General features: G+C 53.5%; 3 protein-coding genes across 3 annotated transcripts; 1 reads left to right on the plus strand and 2 right to left on the minus strand.

Moving 5' to 3' along the window:
* Positions 1-56: 56 nt before the first annotated feature.
* On the plus strand, positions 57-14,927 carry MDN1 (Midasin; the record flags this gene model as incomplete). The annotated part of the gene is made up of 1 exon (XM_036638680.1): positions 57-14,927. The coding sequence occupies one exon, from the start codon at positions 57-59 to the stop codon at positions 14,925-14,927; it is 14,871 nt and encodes a 4,956-aa protein (XP_036497008.1).
* A 707-nt stretch (positions 14,928-15,634) lies between these two features.
* On the minus strand, positions 15,635-17,384 carry CGCS363_v006832 (putative NADH dehydrogenase; the record flags this gene model as incomplete). The annotated part of the gene is made up of 5 exons (XM_036638681.1): positions 15,635-15,758; positions 15,817-15,959; positions 16,018-17,083; positions 17,133-17,175; positions 17,237-17,384. 5 exons carry the CDS (start codon positions 17,382-17,384, stop codon positions 15,635-15,637), a joined length of 1,524 nt encoding a protein of 507 aa, XP_036497011.1.
* A 669-nt stretch (positions 17,385-18,053) lies between these two features.
* On the minus strand, positions 18,054-23,559 carry UTP10 (U3 small nucleolar RNA-associated protein 10; the record flags this gene model as incomplete). The annotated part of the gene is made up of 3 exons (XM_036638682.1): positions 18,054-18,956; positions 19,008-23,133; positions 23,183-23,559. The coding sequence occupies 3 exons, from the start codon at positions 23,557-23,559 to the stop codon at positions 18,054-18,056; spliced, it is 5,406 nt and encodes a 1,801-aa protein (XP_036497010.1).
* Between the last annotated feature and the right edge of the window lie 153 nt (positions 23,560-23,712).

Genomic DNA, 23,712 nt, shown 5'->3' on the forward strand with positions numbered 1-23,712 from the left:
ACCAGCCGTCCATGAACATCATCGCAGACGACATATCTCTCGATTGAGCCGCAACCATGGCCACGATTGACGTCTCGTCACAGAGGAGCGCTCTACTGAACGACGCGATCGTTCTTGAGCATCTACCTACCGAAATTATTGAGGTCATTAGAAATCACACGGCCCCAAACCTCCTCGACGCCATTGCGGAAGCGGCTCTCATCCCCCAACTTACAGATCGAATTTTCATTCACTTCGAGAATGTGTTTCCCGACATCTGCGCACGATGGCTTCTCAACCCCAGGAACCAAACAAGAAATGGAGCCGTCCTTGCAGCCATCGCAAGGATTCTGCCACTCGCTCCTTATTTATCGGAATTTCTGCAACAGGTCATGAGCGAAGATCTGACCCAATCACCGTCGCCAGGGCCGCAGACCCTGAGTATCCGATTTCCCGACCTCACTTCTTTCACTTCTACTCAGAGTTCCGACCTTCTTCAACTACTCCTTGCAGCATGGAGACTGGTCTGTTTTGACCAGAGGACTTACGCTGTCCTTGTCTCACCCACTCATATGCAAGGACTCTTCACACATGAAAGCCGCGCCGTCCGGTATATGGCGATTCGGATTTTTACACAGATCCTCCGCGCAGCCGATTCAAAACTGGAGGCCCTCATTGACGAGCATGTCGGAACGAAAGATGCCATTGTCGCTGAATTTGACGGCCGTGAGGTAGACTTTGGGTTCTTGAGTCTATATGAGGATGCGCGTATCAAGAAGACCGCAGCAATCCGCGGCGAGCTTAGCGATGCCCCCGAGAGCAATCAAATCCAACCAATTCCACCCCAAAGTCTGACCCCATTTGTTGCGTGCTATGGCAACGCAATACTGCCGCGACCATCCGGCCCGGTCAAGAAGAACTCCTCCCTCGTGCTGACATCCACCACGACGCGCAATCTGGAGACTCTGGCCGGTCTCCTGAAGAATGCCAGTCCTATTTTGATGCATGGTCTACCAGGCTCCGGCAAAACGTCTTTGGTCCACGAAGTTGCCAAGGAGTTCGGCAAGCATTCAGAGATGGTGACACTGCATATCAACGAACAGACAGACGCCAAGATGCTCATTGGCCTCTACTCGACAGACTCGAAACCTGGAACCTTTTCTTGGAGACCTGGTGTGCTGACGACTGCGGTAAGAGAAGGAAGATGGGTTGTCATTGAGGATTTGGATAGAGCACCGAACGAAGTCATCAGCACGCTGCTACCCCTAATCGAGCGTGGTGAGCTTCTTATCCCCAGCAGAGGAGAGCGGATCAAGGCTGCAAGTGGCTTCAGACTCTTCGGCACTGTCAGAACTTCCCGCGGCATGCACGGTCGGGAGACGCTCCCTAACCTTCTCGGATTGCGCTTCTGGCAGCTTGTTTCTGTACAGACTCCCACTGAAGCCGAGCTGCAGGAAATCATCACTGGATCACACCCAATCCTTCACAAGTTTGCCCCTGGAATACTCGCTGTGTACCGCCGATTATCCAAGCCCACCGGAAATTTGCCCTATTCACCAAGTCGTGGTATGGCCGATCGTCAAGCTAGTTTGCGAGACCTTCTACGATGGTGTAGACGCCTCAGAGCAACACTTTCTGCCGCGGGTTGCAGCACTGGAGACGAGCCGATCAGCGAAACCACCCGTGATTGGATGTTCATGGAAGCGATCGACTGTTTTGTAGCGGGTATTCCGGACGTCCAAGCCAAGAGGCATATTATTTTCGCCATTGCTGAGGAGATGCACATGGCCAAGGAGCGGGTCGAACATTTCCTTGAGGCCTATATACCGCAGCTGGAGCAGAACGACAGCCAGTTCAAGATCGGCCGGACGACCCTGCGGAAACGCAAGGATCGCGTGAATAAGGCTGCTCTTGCCAAGAGACCGTTTGCGAGCACAACACACGCAAAGAAGTTGCTGGAGCAGGCCGCGGTTGCAGTAAACCTCGGCGAGCCGATCTTGCTCGTTGGTGAGACTGGTATTGGAAAGACTACAGTCATCCAGCAGTTGGCTGACACTCTGGGTCATAAGCTAGTCGCAATCAACTTGTCCCAGCAAAGTGAGGCTGGCGATCTTCTCGGAGGTTTCAAACCCGTGAACATTCGAACCCTCGCCGTTCCTTTAAAGGAGGACTTCGAAGATCTCTTCTCCGCCACAGGTATCTCACAGACGAAGAACCAGCGGTATCTCGAGCAGATCGGAAAAGGCTTTGCCAAGGGCCAATGGGCTAAGGTCGCAAAGTTGTGGCGCGAGGCTCCCAAGATGTTCAAGACGATTATCGAGAAGCTGGCCAGCCGCGAGAGAGAAAACAGCGAAGCTGTCGAGGAGGCAACTCAGCCAACCAAACGTCGCAAGACGGAATCCAAGCTTCAAACTCTTCTCGAATTGAGTCCTAGGTGGGATCAATTCTCTCGGAATCTCGACCAATTCGAGGTTCAGCTGTCTGGAGGCGCAACCGCATTTGCTTTCTCGTTCATTGAAGGCAACATTGTCAAAGCAGCTCGCAATGGTGATTGGGTTCTGCTGGATGAAATCAATCTTGCTTCTCCTGATACTTTGGAGAGTATTGCCGATCTTTTGACTGGACCTGTCGACACACCTTCCATTCTGCTTTCTGAGACAGGTGAAATCGAACGGATCCAAGCACATCCTAACTTTCGCATCTTTGGTGCTATGAACCCGGCAACAGACGTGGGCAAGCGCGATCTCCCAATCGGCATTCGGTCTCGATTCACTGAGCTCTACGTCGATAGTCCCGACAAGGATGTCAAGGACTTGCTAACTATAGTGAAGACGTACCTGAAGAGCAGTAGCACAAAGGACGAGCAGGCAGCTGACGATATCTCACGGCTGTATCTTGATACCAAGCTCCGCGCCGAGGAGAAACGCTTAGTCGATGGAGCGAACGAAGTGCCGCACTTCAGTCTCCGCACGCTCACTCGCGTTCTAACTTACGTCAACTACATTGCACCTTTCTACGGTCTTCGCCGAGCGTTGTATGAGGGCTTTTCTATGGGTTTCCTTACCCTGCTTGACCGAGACTCAGAAAAGTTGCTCACGCCTCTGATTGATCACCGACTCTTCGGCCGAATTTCGAATCCCCAGTCATTACTCTCGCAGCCCCCGAAACAGCCCGACGATGGCAAGCAGTACGTGCGCTTCCGCAACAAGGCAAAGGATCGTCATTACTGGCTGGTCCAAGGGGAGATGACTCCTGTAGAGCGATCGGACTACATCATCACCAACTACGTGGAAAGAAATCTACTGAACCTTGTCCGAGCAACCTCTACCAGGCGGTTCCCAATTCTAATCCAAGGTCCGACGTCAGCAGGAAAGACTAGTATGATTGAGTACTTGGCAAACTTCACTGGCAATAAGTTTGTGCGTATCAACAACCACGAGCACACCGATCTCCAAGAGTACTTGGGCACCTATGTGTCGGATTCTTCGGGGCGGCTCCGCTTCCAAGAAGGTCTGCTTGTCCAAGCCATGCGACAGGGTCATTGGATCGTGCTCGACGAGTTGAACCTTGCCCCCACAGATGTTCTCGAGGCCCTGAACAGACTCCTCGACGACAACCGAGAACTCCTTATCCCAGAGACCCAAGAAGTTGTGCAGCCGCACGAGAACTTCATGCTGTTTGCCACACAGAACCCCCCAGGCTTGTATGGTGGTCGGAAGGTGCTCTCGCGTGCCTTCCGCAACCGTTTCTTGGAGTTGCACTTTGACGACATCCCCGAGGATGAGTTGGAGTATATCCTGCAAAAACGAAGCGTGAACACGGCCCCTTCGGACTGCAAACGTATCGTCTCTGTGTACAAGGAACTTTCCCGCCTCCGGCAGACAAGCCGTTTATTCGAACAAAAAGATAGTTTCGCTACCCTGCGTGATCTTTTCCGATGGGCTCTGCGAGACGCCGAGACTCGCGAGCAGATCGCAGTCAATGGTTTCATGCTCCTGGCCGAGCGAGTTCGTGTCGAAGAAGAACGTACGGCAGTCAGGGAAGTCATTGAGAGCGTTTTCAAAGTGAAGATCGACCCAGAGGTGCTTTACACCGCCAAGTACTCTCCTATCCTAGAAAGAATTCAGGCTATGCCCAATAATCACGGCGTCGTTTGGACCCGTGCGATGCGTCGTTTGTACGTCCTGGTCGACACCGCTATTCGCAACAACGAGCCTGTCCTTCTTGTGGGCGAGACCGGATGCGGCAAGACCACCGTCTGCCAGATTCTTGCAGAGGTGCTCGGAAAGGAACTACACATTGTCAATGCCCACCAAAATACCGAAACCGGAGATCTTATCGGTTCCCAAAGACCCGTAAGAAACCGTGGCGCAATCGCTGACTCGTTGAAGACTGAGTTGACCTCTGTTCACACTCTCCTTGGTGAGGATTCAACAGGTCCTCTGGACGAGCTGCTTGATAGATACCGCGGCCTGTCGCCTGAGGTGCTGGCCAAGGTCGATGCTGCTACTCAGGAGAAGATCGCAACCTTAGAGACGAAGAGCAAGGCCTTGTTTGAATGGTCCGACGGAAGCCTTGTCCACGCCATGAAGTCCGGGCAATTCTTCTTACTTGACGAAATATCGCTGGCTGACGACTCTGTTTTGGAGCGTTTGAACTCGGTGCTCGAGCCTGGACGATCTCTCCTCTTGGCCGAAAAGGGTATCGACAACTCCTTCGTCGTGGGTGCGGATGGTTTCCAGTTCTTTGCCACCATGAATCCCGGGGGCGATTTTGGTAAGAAAGAACTGTCACCAGCGTTGAGAAACCGTTTCACCGAGATTTGGGTGCCAGCCATGTCCGAAACCGACGACATGCTAGACATTGTTCTTTCCAAGCTTGACCCCGCCTTCAAGTCCTTTGGAACCCCTGTGGTACAGTTCGCGTATTGGTTTGGGCAGACTTTCAGATCTTCATCGTCCACGGCATTCTCTATTCGTGACATCCTCATCTGGGTCAACTTCATCAACCTCTGTGGCCCTGCCGCGCCTCAATTCGCAGTGGTTCATGGTGCTGCCACTGTCTTTATCGATAGTCTGGGTGCCAATCCGTCGGCTCTGCTGGCTATGGACCCTAAAGCACTCGACTCTCAAAGGCAGAAATGTCTCGACAAACTCAGCGAGCTGCTTGGCTATGACACGACAGCCATCTATCGAGCGCAGCCACAAGTTGCGGTAACCGAGGAACGCTTGTCTGTTGGCGATTTTAGTTTACCCAGAGAAGCCCACCGCAAGTCTGATCCAAGCTTTGCCTTCGACGCTCCGACCACGAGACTGAACGCCATGAGAGTGATGCGGTCGCTCCAGATGCGGAAGCCCATCTTGTTGGAAGGAAGTCCAGGTGTCGGCAAGACTACCCTCGTTGCTGCCCTGGCTCGTGTATGCGGCCGTCCTCTTACAAGAATCAACTTGTCTGACCAGACTGATCTCATGGATCTTTTTGGTACAGATATGCCAGTCGAAGGCGCCGAGGCGGGTAACTTTGCTTGGCGTGATGCCCCTTTCCTTCAAGCCATGCAGAACGGCGAGTGGGTGCTTCTTGACGAAATGAACTTGGCCTCTCAGTCTGTCTTGGAAGGTCTTAATGCCTGTCTCGATCACCGTGGCGAGGTGTACATCTCGGAATTGGATCAAGTTTTCAAGCGGCATCCCGATTTTCGTCTGTTCGCTGCCCAGAACCCTCACCACCAAGGAGGTGGTCGTAAGGGTCTCCCAAGCTCTTTCGTAAACAGATTTATTGTCGTCTATGCCGACACCTTCACAGCAGAAGACCTTCTTCTCATTGCCCAGCACAACTTCCCCGGCATCTCTGAAGACATTCTCAGCAGAGTAATCCAGTTCATCTCTCGTCTGGATCACCAAGTCGCCATTGAAAAGGCTTTCGGTGCCAACGGAAGCCCCTGGGAATTCAACTTGCGAGATATCCTTCGATGGCTGCATCTCGTGGCAACTTCTGACCCTCTCCTAGCAACTGGCAAGCCTGATGACTTCCTTGACCTCATTATTCGACAACGTTTTCGCTCCGCTTCGGATCGCGAGGAAGTGAACAAGCTTTTTGCTCAAGTCTTCTCCAGAATACCGGATGGCCACAGCTTGTACCATGACACAAACGCCGGCTTCTGTCAAGTTGGACATGCCCTGCTTCCTAGGAACCAGACATTGCAGCCTGTGCCGCTACCTGGCATTGATATCGTACCCCGACTTCCAGAGATCGAATCGCTCATGATTTGCATCAAGCAAGACATTCCATGCATTCTCAGCGGCCCCTCAGGTAGTGGCAAGTCCGTCTTGCTGGAGCACGTTGCCGCTCTTGTGGGCAAGCCGCTCGTCGTCTTCCCGCTTAATGCCGATATCGACACGATGGACCTCGTTGGTGGTTTCGAGCAGTCGGATCCTCTTCGCGAAGTAAATGCTGCATTGCGCGAACTTCACGAAGGCCTGCAGAGCACCATCTTGATTCGTGTCCCAGGCCAGGTACCGCCACCGGCTCTAGCTTTGTTGCATCTCTTAGAGTCTTATCGTGGCGATACTGCTTCCCTTTCAGCCATCACTGCTTCTGTCAAGGAAGTACTGGGTGAAGTGCCCCACGAGTCCGATATTGGCGCACTTCTGTCAAATGTTTATGATACCCTTCAGCGACCACTGGTTGTCAGCAATCCCCGTTTCGAATGGTTGGACGGTGTCATTGTCAAGGCTCTCGAAACCGGCCAATGGCTGGTTTTAGACAATGCAAACCTGTGTAATGCTTCCGTCTTGGACAGACTCAATTCCCTGCTCGAGCCCAACGGTTTCTTGAGCATCAACGAGCATTGCGGGCCCAATGGAGAGCCGCGCATCATTAAGCCGCACAAGGATTTCCGGATTTTCCTCACAGTCGACCCGCGGTACGGTGAACTGTCTCGGGCCATGAGAAACAGAGCTGTGGAGATCCACCTCAGCGAGCGAACGGTACAAGACCGCCCACCCCAGATCTCCCACGTTCATATCGAGAGCAGCCTTGAGAGATTTTCGTCATCGAGAGAGATCTCCACGGCGGTGCTAAGCCAAAATAATGAGTCCGATGTCGCAGGCGCCACGCTTGAAAATTTGTCACTCCAGGACACGGCACTCATGGAAAGATTCGCTTCTTCAATCAGCCAGGGACTCGTAGATCTTTCGCCATCGTCGCTTGAGAAATACCAAGACAGCCTGAAGCAACAACTTACGTACCTGGGAGCATCAGAGACGAACAGTCTTCGACACGCAGTATCTCAACTCTATTCTGAGGTCCCTCATTCCGAGTCCAGCCTACGACACGCACAGCCCCTTAACCCGCTTCACAATGCGCCAATGGTACGAATTCTGCACAGCCATAATGGCGACTTGGCCTTCTGGCTATCAGTCTGCTATGGATTCCTGTTGGAGATCCAGCGCTGCCAGGCCATCATCACATCACAGGTCAATAAAGCGAAGGCGGCCAAACTCGCCTCTCTGAATCGTCTACAGCGCTCCATCGTGTCAGATCGCATCGCTATTCGGGACTCCACTGTCAAGGTTGCGAAGTTCCTTTCAAAAGTTCTGCAAGCGATGAGGGTATTCATCCAAACCAACCTCAATACATCTCAGAGCTGGAAAGAAAGCACCCAAATTCTTCGAAAGATGCTTGACTTCTGGTGGCGAACCATTCAACTTACAACCGACTCGGCAGCCACCTTCGAGGAAGCCCGATTCCAAGCCCATCTCCTGCACGGAGTCGAGTCTATCCAAAATTTGCTCTCGCCAACGACGGCTGATATCAACAAACAGCTTGCTGGCCTCTATCTCCAGACCTTGGAAGACGACTTCAAGACTGGTTTTCAGCTTACCACCGGATTGAGCATGGAAATCATGTGGAAGCGTTTCAAGCCGCTCCCAGTGATGAGCGCTGAGACCCTGAGCAGGAGTCAAGAGATTGAGCGATTGGGTATTCGTCTCGACGAACTCAAGTGGAGAGTGAAGGCAAAGGTTTCCGATCTCGCCAACGCAATGAACACCCTTGTTAGGGCAGATAGCATTGTGAGACAGAGCGGATTTGACACCACCGAGCTCATCAGTGACCTTACGAAAGAAATCGAGCTTCTCGAGACCAAGGTCGGCTCGGAGTCCAGCGAAGTCAAGCCTTTCTTTGCTTCAGAGTTCGAAAGCCTCAGACAAGCATCCGTTCTTCAGTCCCAGGCTTCCGGCCACCCGCAGACTACTGCAAGCGATTCTGACCTGGTGGTTCTGTCAAACCAACAAACAATCGACCAGATCCGTTTGGGCAGCTTCGGCGAAGAGGCCAAGCCATTGACCGTTGGCCTTCTGGCTTCCGAGGATGCCAATGCACATGTTTGGAACGGCAAGTTCTCCATGTCGCTTTTATCTAAACTCGATTCACTGCGGAACACCAGCTTGCGCTCTCTGGGCCTTCTTGAGACCGAACTCCCTGCTCTTGGACGTTCCGTCGCCTCTTTGGTGCCTGCTCTGCAAAAGAGTCAGATAACTGCCCTCAACCGAGCCCTTGAGCCGCTTATCACAGCCATCTTTTCTCTCCATGGTCAGTCTCAGGAAAACTTTTTGAATGTCGTCTACGAAAAGGTTGCTCGGGAGCTTAGAGCCGATTCCGACGAAAACACTCCGCTTCTCCAGCGATTGCAGAGTCTGGTTTCTCAGGTCAACATCATGCCTCCTGGAGGATGGCCAGCGCATTTTGATCAAGTCGCCAAGGAGCATTTGATTCCAGCGACGGTCGCACTCGCATTATCGCAGCATAGCCGCTCAAATGCGCGCTGTGTGGCTGCTTGGTCTGCGGTCGCTTGGGTTGAGTTCGCCATCGGTGCCATCAAACTTTACGTGCCTGACAAGTCTTTCGACCCTCAGCTGCAACCACAGTTCGAGAAGGATGTCCATGATCAGTTGACAAAAGAACTTCAACACAAATTCTCGTCCCTCCTGGACTTCGAATCCCTCTTCACCGGTCAGGACACATCTCCCCGCATTCAATTGGCACGGGAAGACATTGAGGCACTTGGCCCAGCACCAGCTCCGACCCAGCTTCTCTATAGACCCTCTCGCTCGGAACTGAACCAAGTTCAGACAGACTTCAACAATGTTTTGAAGATGGTTCTTGGTCAGGACCTTTCAAAGGTTCATATGGACTTTGCTTTGTCAGGCTCTGCCGAAGCCAAGCAAGATATTGAGCTCCTCAAGCAAAACTTGGCCCTGATGACTGATCGCTTGGCAAACCGTTTCAATGCCTACCAGGACATGACACGGCCTCTCGTCAACATTCTCGGCTGCCTCAAGCTTGGATTGTCACTGAGCGATGGCCTTGAATCTATCCAGACTCATGCCTCGGAGACAACTCTCATGGATCTCACACCCTTCCTTGGCGGCAAACCCGCACACCATGAGATTTCCAAGTTCCCCAACAAGACGCTGGAGTTCCTAGACTATGTCGGACTGATTGTTTCGGTTGAGGGTCTGCAAAATCTCAACGCTACTCTCCGCGAAGCTTTGTTTGAATGTGTACACGGATTCTTTTCAGAGTGGACTAAGAAGCTCGAAGCAGACCGTAAAGCCGAGGAGGCTAGAACGAGCCTCTACACGTTCAAGGGAAGCTACGAAGATGAGGAAGAAATGAACGAAGAGGAGTTCAACGAGCTTTTCCCCACCTATGACAACGAGAAGGAAGAGAAGCCGTCAGTCGGACGCCAGAAGGTCCGAGATGTGTCTGTCAGACTTGCGGAATCGCACCGCAAGGTTTTCCTGGAGCCAGTCGTCGCTTCTGATGCCATTCAAGAGGTCTGCAAATCTGTGGGCAAGGGGACCGCTGCCGACGTGTTGCAAAAGGCTGCGGTGCACCAAGAGCTCAATAGGATGGTTCTTCCGCTGGCTCTCTGGTCGCTCGACGAACAAATGAAAGCCCTTAGCACAAGCACTGTTGGCTCTGACTACAACTTTTATACAGAGGCCAACATTCCCGAGGCCCGTCGTCTCGTTGCACTCGTTGACAAGGTGGAAGCTCGCTTCCGAGAGTTGCAGCAAGTTGACGAAATTGCCCATATGCAGCCATTGGCGGACGTGCTGGCAGCTTGTGAACAGCTGCTTCAACTTACGCACACGGAGCCTTTGGCCAAGATACTTCCTAAGCTGGAGCATTTGCACGGCATCGTCTACGAGTGGCAGCATGGAGGCTATGCTCCTAGCATCTACGGTGCGCCGGCACTGTACACCTCTTTGACGGACACAATCATCAGCTGGAGACGGTTGGAGCTTTCTACTTGGGCGAAGCTCTTCGATATGGAAGCCCAGAAGTGCTCCAATGATGCCGATTCCTGGTTTTTCGTTGCCTACCAGGTCGTCATCGCAGTCCCGCTGTCCCTTGTGGACTCTCCCGATCTCAAGGAATACGGTGTCAGTCTCTTCAAGGAGCTCGAGAACTATTTCTCCACCGCAATCATCGGTCAATTTTCCGCCCGCTTGAGACTGCTCAGACAATTGCAGAAGCACCTCGAGCTTCTCGCCGTCGATTACCCTACTCTGTCTGTTATCCGAGATGCGGCTCAGAATTTCATCGACTTTTACTCCCGCTTTGAGAGAGTTGCGAACGAAACAATGGCCAAGAACAGGGCTCCTATTGAAAAGAAAATGAAGGAAGTCGTGCTTCTGGCTAGCTGGAAGGACACCAACATCAATGCCCTGCGTGAGAGCGCTCGGAGATCTCACCAAAAGCTCTTCAGAATCGTCCGCAAGTTCCGCGGCGTGCTTGGCCAGCCTATGAAACCAATTCTGGACCAAGGCCTTCCTGAGGAGGAAGTCGCTCGCAGCATTAGCTCAGATTCAGCAGAAAAGGTTGAAGTCCAGTCTAACTCAGCCGCGGTCTCCGCCGTCAACAAGGGATTCCATGGTTGGCTGGCCCAGCACAAGCGTCTGTCAAATGCTTCCAAGACGCTGTCCATCATGGCTAGTGTTACGACGGAAGCCAATCAAGAAAAGGTGGACGCCAGCCAGGAAGTCGACTCCTACGTCGAAAGCCTTAGGTCATCCATTGAGGAGTTGCGCAAGGAGACCCCTGGCACTTTAACCGAGGAAAACAAAGACCAGGTGAAGCATCTCAAGACCCGAAAGCGCAACCTCTTCGCAGACGTTTTGAAGGCCCTCAGGCAGATGGGCTTCAGACATAACCTTGGAACGGAGGAGTTAGCCAAGCAGAACTCTGTTGCTATTATCCTTGCAAGTCTGCCTGCGTCCGATATCCTTCAGACATACTCCAACGATGCTGCCGAGTACTACTTCCACAAGGTTGTCGATATTGCGCCTCAAGTCAGACTTGCTGCCCATGACCATCACAGCGAACTCACCGGTGCTGAGGTTACCCGAAGCACTGGCTTCATGGAGGGCATGATGACAGTCGTTCTAAGCCAGCATAACACTCTTACAACGGCGCGCAAGTCGATTTCCTCGCTAGACCGCGCCATCACCTCGATCCAGGCTCTCAGTAAGAGTTCTGATCTTAAGCATGCCAATGCCGATGATTCTGCGTACAGAATCAGCGTGAAATGGTGGATGCCGATCGTCGAGTTTGGCATCAAGGTTGTCGAGATTCACGGCAAGCTAGCGTCCATCGATAACCAAAACACCCTGAACATCCTCAAGGGGTATCTGGAGATGGCCGAGGGACTGTCAAAGTCTCTGCAAAATACAGCATCGACCCCGGAGAAGTTTGTACCCCATGGGCAGGACTCCTTGCAGGACCAAGTTATGGTCGCCATTCAAACTATCAACACGTCATTGACATTTGGAGATATGCACAATACTGACCTAAACTTCGTCCTGGACCAAGTGAGGGTTTGGTTCAACATCGATCAAGCTCAAACCCACACCAGTAACGCCAATTTCGACAGAACCGCCAACCTGTTTAAGGATTCAGTGTCCAGCCTTTGCGATGCTGTTCTCGTCGCTGTTCAAGGGTACAAGAAGGCCATTTCTGACCTGCCCAAGTCATCCGATGATGCTGGCTGGCTGGCGAAGACTAGCACTGTCCGCAACGCTAGTCTCACTGCACTGCACATCAACGCTGTCGTGGACAAGATCAACGCATGTCTGTCTGCCTTGGAGAGCGTTGATCTCGAAGACACTGCGATGGGCGCCGCTGCTTCATCCCTCCTTGCAATCATTCTGCCGATCGTTCAACAATACGCGCTCACAGCCCACAAGAGCTTTGCCGAGCTTTACAACCTGCATGCCGCGACAGGAAACCTGGCATACCAGCTTTCTCGCACATTCTCACAGCTTGCTACTAAGGGCTTCTGCACACCCCAAGAGAAGTCTGACGAGCAGTCTGGAGATTCTGGCAAACTCGAGTCTGGAACGGGACTGGGAGATGGTGAAGGAGCGGACGACATCAGCAAGGACATCCAGCCCGACGAAGATCTCACAGAGCTCGCTCAAGAACCAAATAAGGAGCAAAGTGGAGAGATGGAGGATGAAAAGGACGCTGTTGATATGGCAGATGAGGAGCTCGAGGGAGAAATGGGTAGTGTCAATGGCGAGGACGAGGAAGATAAGGATGATGGGGACGAGAAAGATGGCGAGGAAAACGAAATGGACGAAGAGGTTGGCGACGTTGACGACCTGGACCCCACGGCTGTCGATGAGAAAATGTGGGATGGCGAGAACGAAGAGGAAGCGGAGAAGGACCAGCAGGGCGAAAAGGCCAAGGGTCAGAAGAAGAAGGATGAGCAGATGGCTGCCGACAACGATGCCAAGGCCGACGAGAATGAAGTTGAAGATGATGATCAAGAAATGGAACAGGGAGATGAGGAGGCGGAGGATGAGGCTGGTCCCGAACAGGAAGACGTCAAATTCGAGGAGGAGATCAAGCAGGACCAGAACGTTGAGCAGAATGATGCTCTAAACATGCCCGAGGAGATGGACTTTGACTTTGACGAGGGGGGGGAAGATGATGAAGGGTCAGAGGACGATGAACTGGATAAGCTGTCAGATATCGAGAAGGAGGAGCCTCAGCAGCAACAGCAGGAGGACAACGTTGAGGATGGGGAAGAGGAGACACAGCGACCCGATGAGAAGGGGCCGGAAGAAGAAGAACGGGAAGAAGAAGAGCCTGAAGAAGAGGACCTTGCGGGAGAGCCAGAGCCTGACATGGAGCCCAAGGCTGAAGAGGAAGACGACCAAAAGGAGCCTGAACAGCAAGATCCTCATTCGGATCAACCTCGCGACAATTCGAACGCTGATGCGAATGCCGCTCCTAGCGACGTGAAGGGTGGCGGCGAGGAACAAGACGCCGACCACATGGACGTCGAGAATGACTTCAGCGAGAATGCGGCCCAGAGAGACGAAGGAGATGCCGGCGACGGTGCTGCTGAGCAAAAGGCTAGCGCAGGCAAGAAGGGAGCCCTCTCCCGGTCCGATGAACAGGCGCAGCCGACCGAGCAGGATCAAGACGACGCAGCTGAAAACCGACAAGATCCTTTCAAGAAGCTCGGCGATGCTCTTGAGCGTTGGCACAGACAACAGAGCGACATTAAGGATCCTGAGAAGCAAGATGATGGCGAGCAGAAGCAGTCTCAAGATGTCGACGCAGACCTCGGCGCTAGCGAATTCCAGCATCTCCAGGATGATGAGACCGCCGCTGATGCACAAGCCATGGGTGCTGCATCTGAGGACCAGGTGCAGCCCATAGACGAGAACATGGCCATCGATGAAGAGAAGAAAGATCCGACGAGCCGTGTGATGCCCGAGACGGAAGACGTTGACATGGAGCAAGATCCTGACAAAATGGACACGACGGAGGCCCCGGAGGCTCAAGACAAGGAGGGTGGCGCCGACAACGACGACGGCCGCTCTGGTGTCAAGACAAGGCAGGGCGCCTTCGACCGTGAGATCTCTCCTGGAAAAGACGAAGTTGAGAGGATGGACGATGAGGAGGATGAGGAGGAGCAAGTCATTGAGGAGACCTCGGAGCAGCTCTCGACAACCCACATCAGCGATGAGCGCCCTCTCCGGGACTTCTCCGAATCTCTCCAGTCATGGACGGTCTTCCAAACCAAAACTCACCCGCTGTCCCTCTCCCTCACCTCTCAGCTCCGTCTCATCCTCACACCCTCGCAATCAACAAAGCTGTCTGGCTCCTACCGCACCGGCAAGCGCCTCAACATCAAGAAGATCATTCCCTACATCGCTTCCAGCTACAAGCGAGACAAGATCTGGATGCGCCGTGCTATTCCGACTAAGCGCTCCTACCAGATTCTTCTCTGCGTTGACGACAGTAAGAGTATGGGAGAGACCAGCTCCGGAAACCTAGCACTCGAATCCCTCGTTATGGTCTCGCGCGCTCTCACCATGCTCGAGGTTGGCCAGGTCGGCATCCTCGGCTTCGGCGCCGACACTTTCATGGCGCACGACTTCACTCAGCCCTTCGCCTCGCACGATGCCGGCGCCAAGGTGCTGCAGCACTTCTCCTTCAACCAGGACCGAACCGATATCCAGCTGCTCGTGCGCAACACGATCGACCACTTCCGCACGGCGCGAATGCAGAATCCGGCCCGCGGTGCCGAGGATCTCTGGCAGCTTGCCTTGATCCTGTCTGACGGTCTGACCCCCTCCAACCAGCACGATGGCATCCGTCGACTGCTGCGTGAGGCCATGGAGGAGCGTATCATGGTTGTCTTTATCGTCATGGACGACACAGGCAAGAAGAAGGGAGACAGTGTGCTGGATCTCAAGGAAGCAAAGTTCGTCAAGGACGAGAGCGGCAACAGCCGCGTTGTCATTGAGAGGTATCTGGATACTTTCCCGTTCCAGTACTACCTTATTGTTCATAATTTGGAGGACTTGCCAAGCGCCCTTGCAGGACTGCTGAGGACTTGGTTCGCCGAGGTCAACTCGTAAAATGGGGATGGCGGAAATGAAAAGTTTTTGTTTTTTTTGCTGGTTTCATGGAACAGGAGTTAGAGGTTAATGGACGACATTTAGCATTATAGAAATAGAACATGTTCGCAACAAACGAATTTATAAAACACAGCTTCATGAAGAAAGTTCACCCTCAATGAACAATGTGCGACCAACATGTTGAGGAGGAGGCCGTTTCCGAAGGCATCGATCGCATCCTGCTTGAACGTCACTCCGGCGCAGTGGGTCTTGAGTAACTTAGCTTCACTGTTTGGTATCCACATCCGATATGGTGTAGTGGCCAACATGATGCCCTCTCATGAGCTTGAGAGGTTAGGCATAGCCCCGAGTTCGATTCTCGGTTTCGGAATGTTTTTGCCTCGCTCGGCTGTTCGTTTTACCTTTGGAGATGTGATTCACACCACATCAGTCATTCAGTACTTCTTGTTGTGTTCTCTTATAGCACATTTCTTTTGCCAAATTTCGTCATGTCCTTGGTTGGGGTTGTGCCTGAGGGTAGGTAGGTAGGTATGCATACTTTATGGTGTTTGTTGTACACAGAGCAAGTGAATGCTGCCCGTCTATCTATCTATCCCAGCCTGGGTCTATATTCGTTATGAGGTTATTACCTCCAATCAATATATCGCTTGCACAAAGAAAAGTTGTTATACATTCAGCCGTCCAACACGGTTTCGTCAGCAAAGTCTTTAGAATCGAGAAATGTCGCGTCCAAAAACCCAAGTAATGAACCAATACCAAGGAACAAGCACCTTGTTCTTGATACTCATGGACTTGGTAAGATACGCTGTTCTCCACAGAATCCACGCAGCACTACATGGATTCACGTCAGTCATGACATACAGAATGTAGGTGAACGAGTGTCACTTACCGGCCCTTGAGCTCATCAGCTGAGCTCTGGTGAATAGCACGCCATGAGCCGAGATAAGTCATGGCGCCCCAGTTGCGGAAGCTGAACGGTGCCGGCTCCTTACCGCCAGTGGCACGGTTCAAGGCTTTGGCGAGGTACTTGGCCTTCGACGTTGTTAGCATCCGCGATCACAAAGATAGCGAGCGATGAGGGAGTACTTACCTGCTGACTGGCGACTTGCGCGGTGGCCGGCAAAGTCTGGTTCTCAAGGATAGAACAGTCGCCCATAGCATACACATCAGGGAGGAGAGCGTTCTCGTTTGCCGGGTCATTGAGACGGACGCGGAGCATCGGGTCCGTGATAATTCCACCGCTCCGCTCCGCCTTCTTGATGGTCACTGTCTCGCCCTCCGTCTCCGTAGGACTACGAAGCTCCTTGGCAACGAGGGTCTGGATAAGCGGGTTCTGCATGAGGCCGGTGCTCCAGACGCAGATGCCGGCACCCACTTCCTCGTCGCCGTACTCCTTGATCTTCAGCCTCAGACCGCCGTTGTCGTCCGGGCGAACGCGCTGCAGGTGGTGCTCCGTCTTTACCGAGATGCCCTGGCGGCGGAACTGCTCTGTTGCGTACGTCGCGAGCTGCTGGTCGAACATCGGCAGCACCTTTGGCGCGATGTCGTAGATTGTGATGGACACGAACTCCATCAGGTGCGGGTAGATCTTGGAGAGGTCATCGTGGATGAGGTCGTGCAGCTCAGCCGCGAACTCGATGCCTGTTGGTCCTCCGCCCACGACGGCAAAGTGCAAGAGGTCGCGGCGCTGTGCGTCCGTTGCGGTTGGCCAGCTCGCCTTCTCGAACAGCTGCAGGACCTTGAGACGAATGCTCCGCGCGTCGCCAATATCTCTCAGGAAGTTGGCGTATTCTTTGACACCCTCGATGCCGAACGTCTGCGAGTAGGCGCCGACGGAGATGACCAGCTTGTCGTACGGCACGTCTATCGTCTCGCCCTTGGGCTGGTGCTGCTTTGCGGGCAGAGTTTTGGAGGTGGGGTCTTCAGAAGTGACCTTTTCGATGCGGACGAGCTTGCGGGAGAAGTCGACGTCGTCGGCCCATGCTTGGTGGAAGGCGTCGAGGTTCAGCCGGCGGACTGGCTCGAGCGTTGAACGGAACTCGAGGGTGCCGACTGACGTTGAAGCTAGCAGGGGGGTAAAGACAAAGTATGATCGTGGTGAGATGAGGATGCGCTCATATTTCTTTGGGTCGAGTTCGCGAGCAAAGGCGTAACCCCTGCGATGTGTGAGTAAGACGAGACCGAGGCACAGGTGATGTAACTCACGCCCATCCTGAGCCTAGGATGACGACCCTTTCTCTCTTGTCCTCTTGAATGTGTGTAAGTAAATTTTATTGTCAACAAAAGTGAACGTCCAGTTGATGACTCACCCGTTGACGAAGACGAGCTTGTGCTGTTCCGATACTTGACCATGCTGGTGTTAGTCGGGGCCGACGCTTGCAATGCGGCTCCGGCCCCTGCACGTCCGGGGCGGGCCAGACTTCTCCAATATTGTTGGGCGACTTTTGATGAGGCCATTTTGGGGTTACAATCATGCCACCAGATGCACGAAGGGTTCAGTGTCTTGATGTCATATATAGAACCAAACGCAAGACCCCTAGACTGACGTACCCAGAAGGTAAACGGTCCTTCTTTGATGGAATATGGGGGCCACGAGAATGGATCGGAACCAAAAGCTTCGGTGTCCGGGGAGCTGGTAAAGAGCGCAAAGCGCAAGCAGGGGCGACTAAGACGGACGGGGTTTTTTTACGTGAGGATTGCTGGGTTAAGGCCGAAGACGGACGGTTGTGGGAAAGTCAATGCGCTGGCTGGATCGGTCAGACCTCGTGCGTAGCTGAATTAAAAAAGGAATTTCTGCTGAGACACAGCATAGCTTTTGTTTTGTAAGACGCCTAAATACAGATTCAAATTGACCTTCAGCTTTGCGTCATAGGTACAGAGCCTGAAAATAAGTTTGCGGCCGCTTGGCGGCTGCGAAAAGTCGACGGGCTAAAGGACGTCTACGCGCCCCACACTGGGCGTCTTCTCCGTCCCGAGCACTCCGGCCCCGAGACCCACTCTTTGTGTCCAAGGTATGACGCCCCCATGACTCTCAAAATTCTCACCATTACACGGCAGACGCCCGCCTTTTTCCGTCCGAAATGCCGCTCATTATCTTCTAGCCTCTCCACCCTCAACGGGTCTAGTTTATTGCAGCATGGAGTCCAGACTCTCGCCAAGAACACCCTCGATCTTGTGAATCCACCGGTGCGTCTCCCGTTCAACGACCTCATCGTCATCGTCCTGGAGCTCACTGATGTACGGCAGCATCTCAGGTAGGGCTGGCAGCAACTCTTCTCCAAGCTTGACAACGAGCTCTTGCTGGCACTTGACAGCCGCCAGACGTACTGCAGCCTGTTCCGAACGGAGGTGACGGAGAATGGAGCTGTTGAGCTCCTTCTGGTGGTCCTGAGAGTCCGCAGCGGCAGCCAACTCCACGACCGCGGGGATAAGCTCGGCGGTCAAGTCCACGGAGGAAGCGTGGAGGAACTGGTCGACCAGGACCGGCGCAACCTTGCCGAAGTGTGCAGGGGCCTGCCAGAAGTCGTCCTGGTCATGCTCAAAGCATCTCGCCATAGTGGAGAGCACTCTCTGCCAAAGCCCCTTTTGTTCGGGCACAGTGAGGTCGCAGGACTTGACGATTTCGACGGCATCGTCCACAATGTAGGTCGCGTAACTGGTGACGATCGATTTCAAGCTCTCGAAGAAGCGCAAGAAGAAGCCGTAAACGCTGAAGCGGCGGAGCACCCGTCCAGTGATGTCTTGCTTGGGCAGTTGTGTAGACCACTCAACCATCTGGGCGAAGATGGGCCGGAAAGCAGCGTCGTTGAGCTTGTAAATGATGGACAGCGCCACGTCGTTGATGGATGCCTCGATGTTGGCCACGCGTTGGGAAGTTGCGCTGGTGAGCTTCCCCGTTGCCTGCTCGCGTCTCCGTAGATCCAAGGCGCTCAGGAGAATGGTAGACAGAGTGGTGACATTCTTGGTGACGACGGACTTGGTGTGACTCTCCACGATGACACTGAAGATATCCACCCATTCATCGGTTGCCTGCAAGATTGTTAGTCTGGCCGTACTTGGTGCCATTACATGATAACTTACATTGTAACCAGCTTCAGTGGCAGGGATCCAGTTCTTCTCTAAGCTGGCGAGCATGACCTTGGCATCAACCTTTCTCGCAAGGAACCTCAGGCAGTTCAGGCGTTCGTCATCGGCCTCATCATCCACATCGGCTTCGGCAGACTTGTTGGAGGCAAGCAGGATGTTGTCCAGGTACTTGCCAGAAATCATGTATGGCAGGTGTTGGGCCAGGGCTGTGATAAAAGAGTAGCTGGCGTTATGCAACTCGGTCGCCGGCTCGTCCAGCTCCACGCTTTGCTGGATGTAAAGAATTGCTTGGGGGACAGCAAGAGACAGTACGGGCAGGATGCCGTCTTGGAGAACGTCAACAAGAGAAGCAAGGCAGAGCAAAGCCATGACACGGAGGCGAATATCCGGCTGACCGAGGCAGTGGACTCCAGCAATAGTCTGGGCTGCCGCAGCCACGGCCTCGACGTCCTTCTTTCCATACTTCTCTGCAATCTTGTCGACGCAGGCCACGGCCGTGTGCTTGTACTTGATGTCGTCCGTATCGCGGATGGCAGCAGTGAGCTGTGGGAGGAAGGCGAGGAGGGCGGTTCTGGATGTGACATTCGCGACATTCTCCTGGTCCACGCGGACCTCGAGGGCACGAAGAACCTTGCGTCGGAGATCGATCTCTGTGCGATCCAAGAGAGTCTCCACTGACTTGATAAACTCGCCGATGGACAGAAGGTTGAGAAGGTTGGCAAGGGCATTGCCGCAGCACTCGTGGAGAGGCTTCTGCTGCTTGACAGTCTCGGCAAGAGCAAGGACGTCTCGCAGAAGGATTGCATAGAGCTCCCGAATCTTGGAGGCATCCATGTCGTCCTTCTCTGTGAGGATACCAACTTCTTTCCGCAGCTTTCTGCTAGACAGCAGAGCAGGGAACACAGTCAGCTGTTGGAGGGCCGTGGCCTCGGGCTTCTTCTCAGACATGTCTTCGCCGACGCCAAGCAGAGTGGCTGACAGGCCCGGCTTAGGCTTGAAGATGTCGCTGATCAAGTCCAAAAGCTTCGCCAGAGTCTGAAGCTGTACCTCCGCGCTGTAGACGCCGAGCAGCTCAGAAGCAAACGCCATGAGGCTATCGCTGGGGCCGTACCTATCGACCAGCATAGCCAGCAGGGCATATAGGAACTCATCAGGGCCAAGGGTGTTGACAAGAGCGATGAACAAACCTTGCTTGCGGTGAGCCGGGATGTGTTCGTACGCGGTAACAAAGCTTGCCAAAAGCTCGGTGGCACCAGCAACTGGGTTGCGCTTGCCCTTCTTCAGCGACGTCATGAGCGGCGGAACAACCTCTCTGATGGTCTGGTTGACCACGTGAGCAGAATAGTCATCGTTCTGGCGCAGGACAGAGGCACCCATGAAAGTGAAAATGGGCATCACACTATGAAGGACCAAATCAGGGGCGGCCGTTGCCAGGCTGGCGATCAGCAGGAGGGCAGAGTTCTGCACAATAGGGCTAGAGGACTTCTGGATGCAGTTGACGAGCAGGTCACCATGGCCACCTGAGCTGTCGATCTTCAAGCTCTTATTCTCTCTGTAGGCAGGTACCATAGCAATCAAGCTAGTAAGAACCAGGTTCTGCAGGTATCCCAGCTCAGATCCAATCACGGTTCGGAAGTGCTGCAACTCGGATAGAGTGCCAAAAAGGCTATCAAGGAGCTCTGGGTGAGAAGCCGGGTTGGAACCTTCGACGAGTTGAAGAACAAAAGTCACTGATCTCAGCGTTGCGCTCAACTCAGCGCTGGCTTGAGCACTTGTTCCACGGTTGGCCTCAGAGGAGCTCGTCCTGCGCCTCTTGTTTGGCGGCGGCTCAGTAATGAGCTTCGTACCAGTCTGGATTGACTCGAGGAAAGAAGACAGAATCTCTGTGGTGAGGTCAACATTTCTGAGGAAATCGGCAGCCTCGTCGGCAATGATATCCTCATCGTCCTGGGATACTTGCCGAGCTTGGGAGAGCTCCAACATTGTCTGTGCAACATCGAACTTAGTGTCGGCCTTCATGGAGTTCCAAATGGCACGTATGCGTGCCGAGATAGATCTGACAAGCTCAGGACGCTTCGCAGACTCGGGGTTCTTCATAGTAGAAAGAAGGCATTCGAGTCCGTCGCTGTCGTTTGGAACAACAATCTCGGCGAATCTGGTGTGGAGCAAGGATTGGTCGACCTCCTCAGCGTCGCAAAGACGAACAGTCTCCTCTGCTGACAACGCTGCCCACCATTTGAATGCAGGCAGAAGCACCTTGGTCCTCGAGGTGGATGACACTCCCTTGATCCGGTTCAGGATAGAGAGAAGGTTGGATTTGACCCGGAGAAGAGGCGTCGCAACGATGTGGCTGGCAAGGAAGGAAAGGATAGCAATTCTGTTTGCTTGAGTGAGAATCTTCTTGCCCTCGCCGCTCTCGGACTTGGCACTGCTGTCGAGAGAAGAATGCAAGATGGCGCGGATATGGTCTTCGTGCATGATGCATTCCTCGATCGACGGAAGAATAACACCGTGGAGCAGGCGGGAAACTGCATCAGCGTCCATCCAGTGCAGCTTGGCGCTGTCTTCATACACATTCTTTCCGCCCCAGACAGACTTCTTTGCCGCCTTCGACTGAGGAGGGAAGATCTGGCCAAGCTGAATCAGCAGCTCCGCAGCAGCCCGGCGAACCTTCTTGGAGGAATCGACCAGAGCGATGAGGCAGTAAGGGATGAGGGCTTGGAAGTCGAGATCATTTCCATCCCCATCACTAAGACGTTTCTTGACGGCGTCCACGGCAGCAGCACGAGCGAGCGTTGGGTATGGGCCGGACCAAATGCGAACGAAGAATGTGATGTAGGTGTGGTCGCTGACGGCGGTTTGGCGGCTAAGAGAGGGCAACTCGTCAAAGTTGGCAAGAAGAGTCGGATCCTCGGATTGCTGCGAGACGACACGGAGGAAGAGCTGGCTGAATTCGTCGTAAACCTCTCCCGGGCTGGTAGAGAGGCAAGACGGGAGGGTGCGCTTCTGAACAGCGAGCTCCCGGATAGTCTGGTGCAAGTCCTCCTTCGTTGGGGCAAGGGCGTTGGTGCCGTTCATATCGACATCGTCCTGGGTTTCGGGAAGTGCCTTCTTCTGCCTGATTGAGACATCCAGCTTCATCTCCAACTCCTCCACGTCGAAATCGACCTCTTCAAGAACGGTTTGGATGATCTCGCTCGTTTCGCCCGAGAAGCGGGAAAGGTCAATCAGGGTCGAGCCAAGCTCCTTACGAATTTCGCCGTTCTTGTCCACCTCGTCGTCCAATCGGTGGGCAGCCAAGACCAGGGACTTGAAAATGACAGCGACCTGTTTGTGCTTCAGAATCTGGCTCATCAGGATAACGCGGATAATCGGGAGACCACGAGCATCGCCCTTTTTGCACAGCCTCTCGATGAAGGCAATGCAAAGACCGTTGGTCATCTTGTCAACTCGTCTTTCCTGGCCCAGCTCCACCAGAATTTCGCCCAGGTTCTGTACTTTCAGGAGAGCCTTGGTGACCTTGGCGGACAACTGCTTAGCAGATCGGTATTGCGCAAGGATGCACAAAGTCACTAGCCCGGGCCGCACAGTCTCGGTCGTCCAGCCCTGCACAATCTGCTCCATGAATGCTGACAGAGCCGCGTCTTCAAAGGTTCCCTTGGCTGCAACAACCGTGACGGCCATGTAAGAGGCGATTTGCATGTTGGGCACCTTCTTCATGAGCAGAGCCTCACCGAAGATACGGCCCACGCGTGTCAAAAAGGTCTGGTTGTTCTCGCTTTGAATCGCCTGGCGGCCGGATCGCATATTCTCAAGCATACCATTGACTGCCTCAGTCATGATACCACCCCAGAAAGACACCAAAGTCGGGTATTGTTGCAGATTCCTGCAAGCCTCGAGCGTGTATTCGGAGAGGGTCTCGAGGAAGGCAAACTTGTGAATCGACTCGTGAACCAGAACGGATCGGGGAGGACAAGTCAGAGACTTAATGTACGGGCTCAAGAATCGATATTCTTGCGGGATCTGAGAGGGCAAGATCGAGAGTACGGTAACGAAAGCGGGGATCGAGTGGTACGGAAGGAAGGTCGTGATGAGGGATCGGGTGTTGTATTCGTGGATTCTGCCTTTTGGTTAGACGAGTTTACGCGGCAAGATATAGTCCAACATACCGGAATCTTCTCACCAACCACTCAAGGGCTCTGATCGCAGGCATCAGGCGCAGCCTGCTGCCAATAAGGCGCAGGAAAGACTCGACTTTCTTATCCAACTCCTCATTTTCAGCTGCTGTCATCTGCGTTCGGTCTTCGCTCTGGCTTTGCTCGCTGAATAGCGTGAGGGCAAAAGGCTTGAATCGGCCGTCGAGTTCACACAGCTCCTCGAAGCCTTCTAAACATATCGTGTAAAGGGTGTGGTAACTTTGCGTCGCCGCAACTCTTGGCTCGAAGATCAGGGACTTGGAGTGGGCAGCTTTTTGCGCCTTGACGTCCAAGGAGGCCTTCGAGTTGGCGGCAATCTGCGCCAATTGCGCAGCGAGAGAGGACGCCATATCTCACAGAAGTTGCGGCGTGCCGCGGTGATTCAATTAACAACGGCGGGGAGTTCGTAAGAACCGGGACTGCGACTGGGACTTTTTTTTTTCTGAGAGCCTGTACCTGAGCGTTCGCGATGGATTTTTTTTGGACGGATATTAGTTTCACCG

The sequence above is a fragment of the Colletotrichum siamense genome, assembly GCF_013390195.1.
Source record: "Colletotrichum siamense strain Cg363 chromosome Unknown KSG_Cg363_contig04, whole genome shotgun sequence".
NCBI lineage: Eukaryota > Fungi > Ascomycota > Sordariomycetes > Glomerellales > Glomerellaceae > Colletotrichum > Colletotrichum siamense.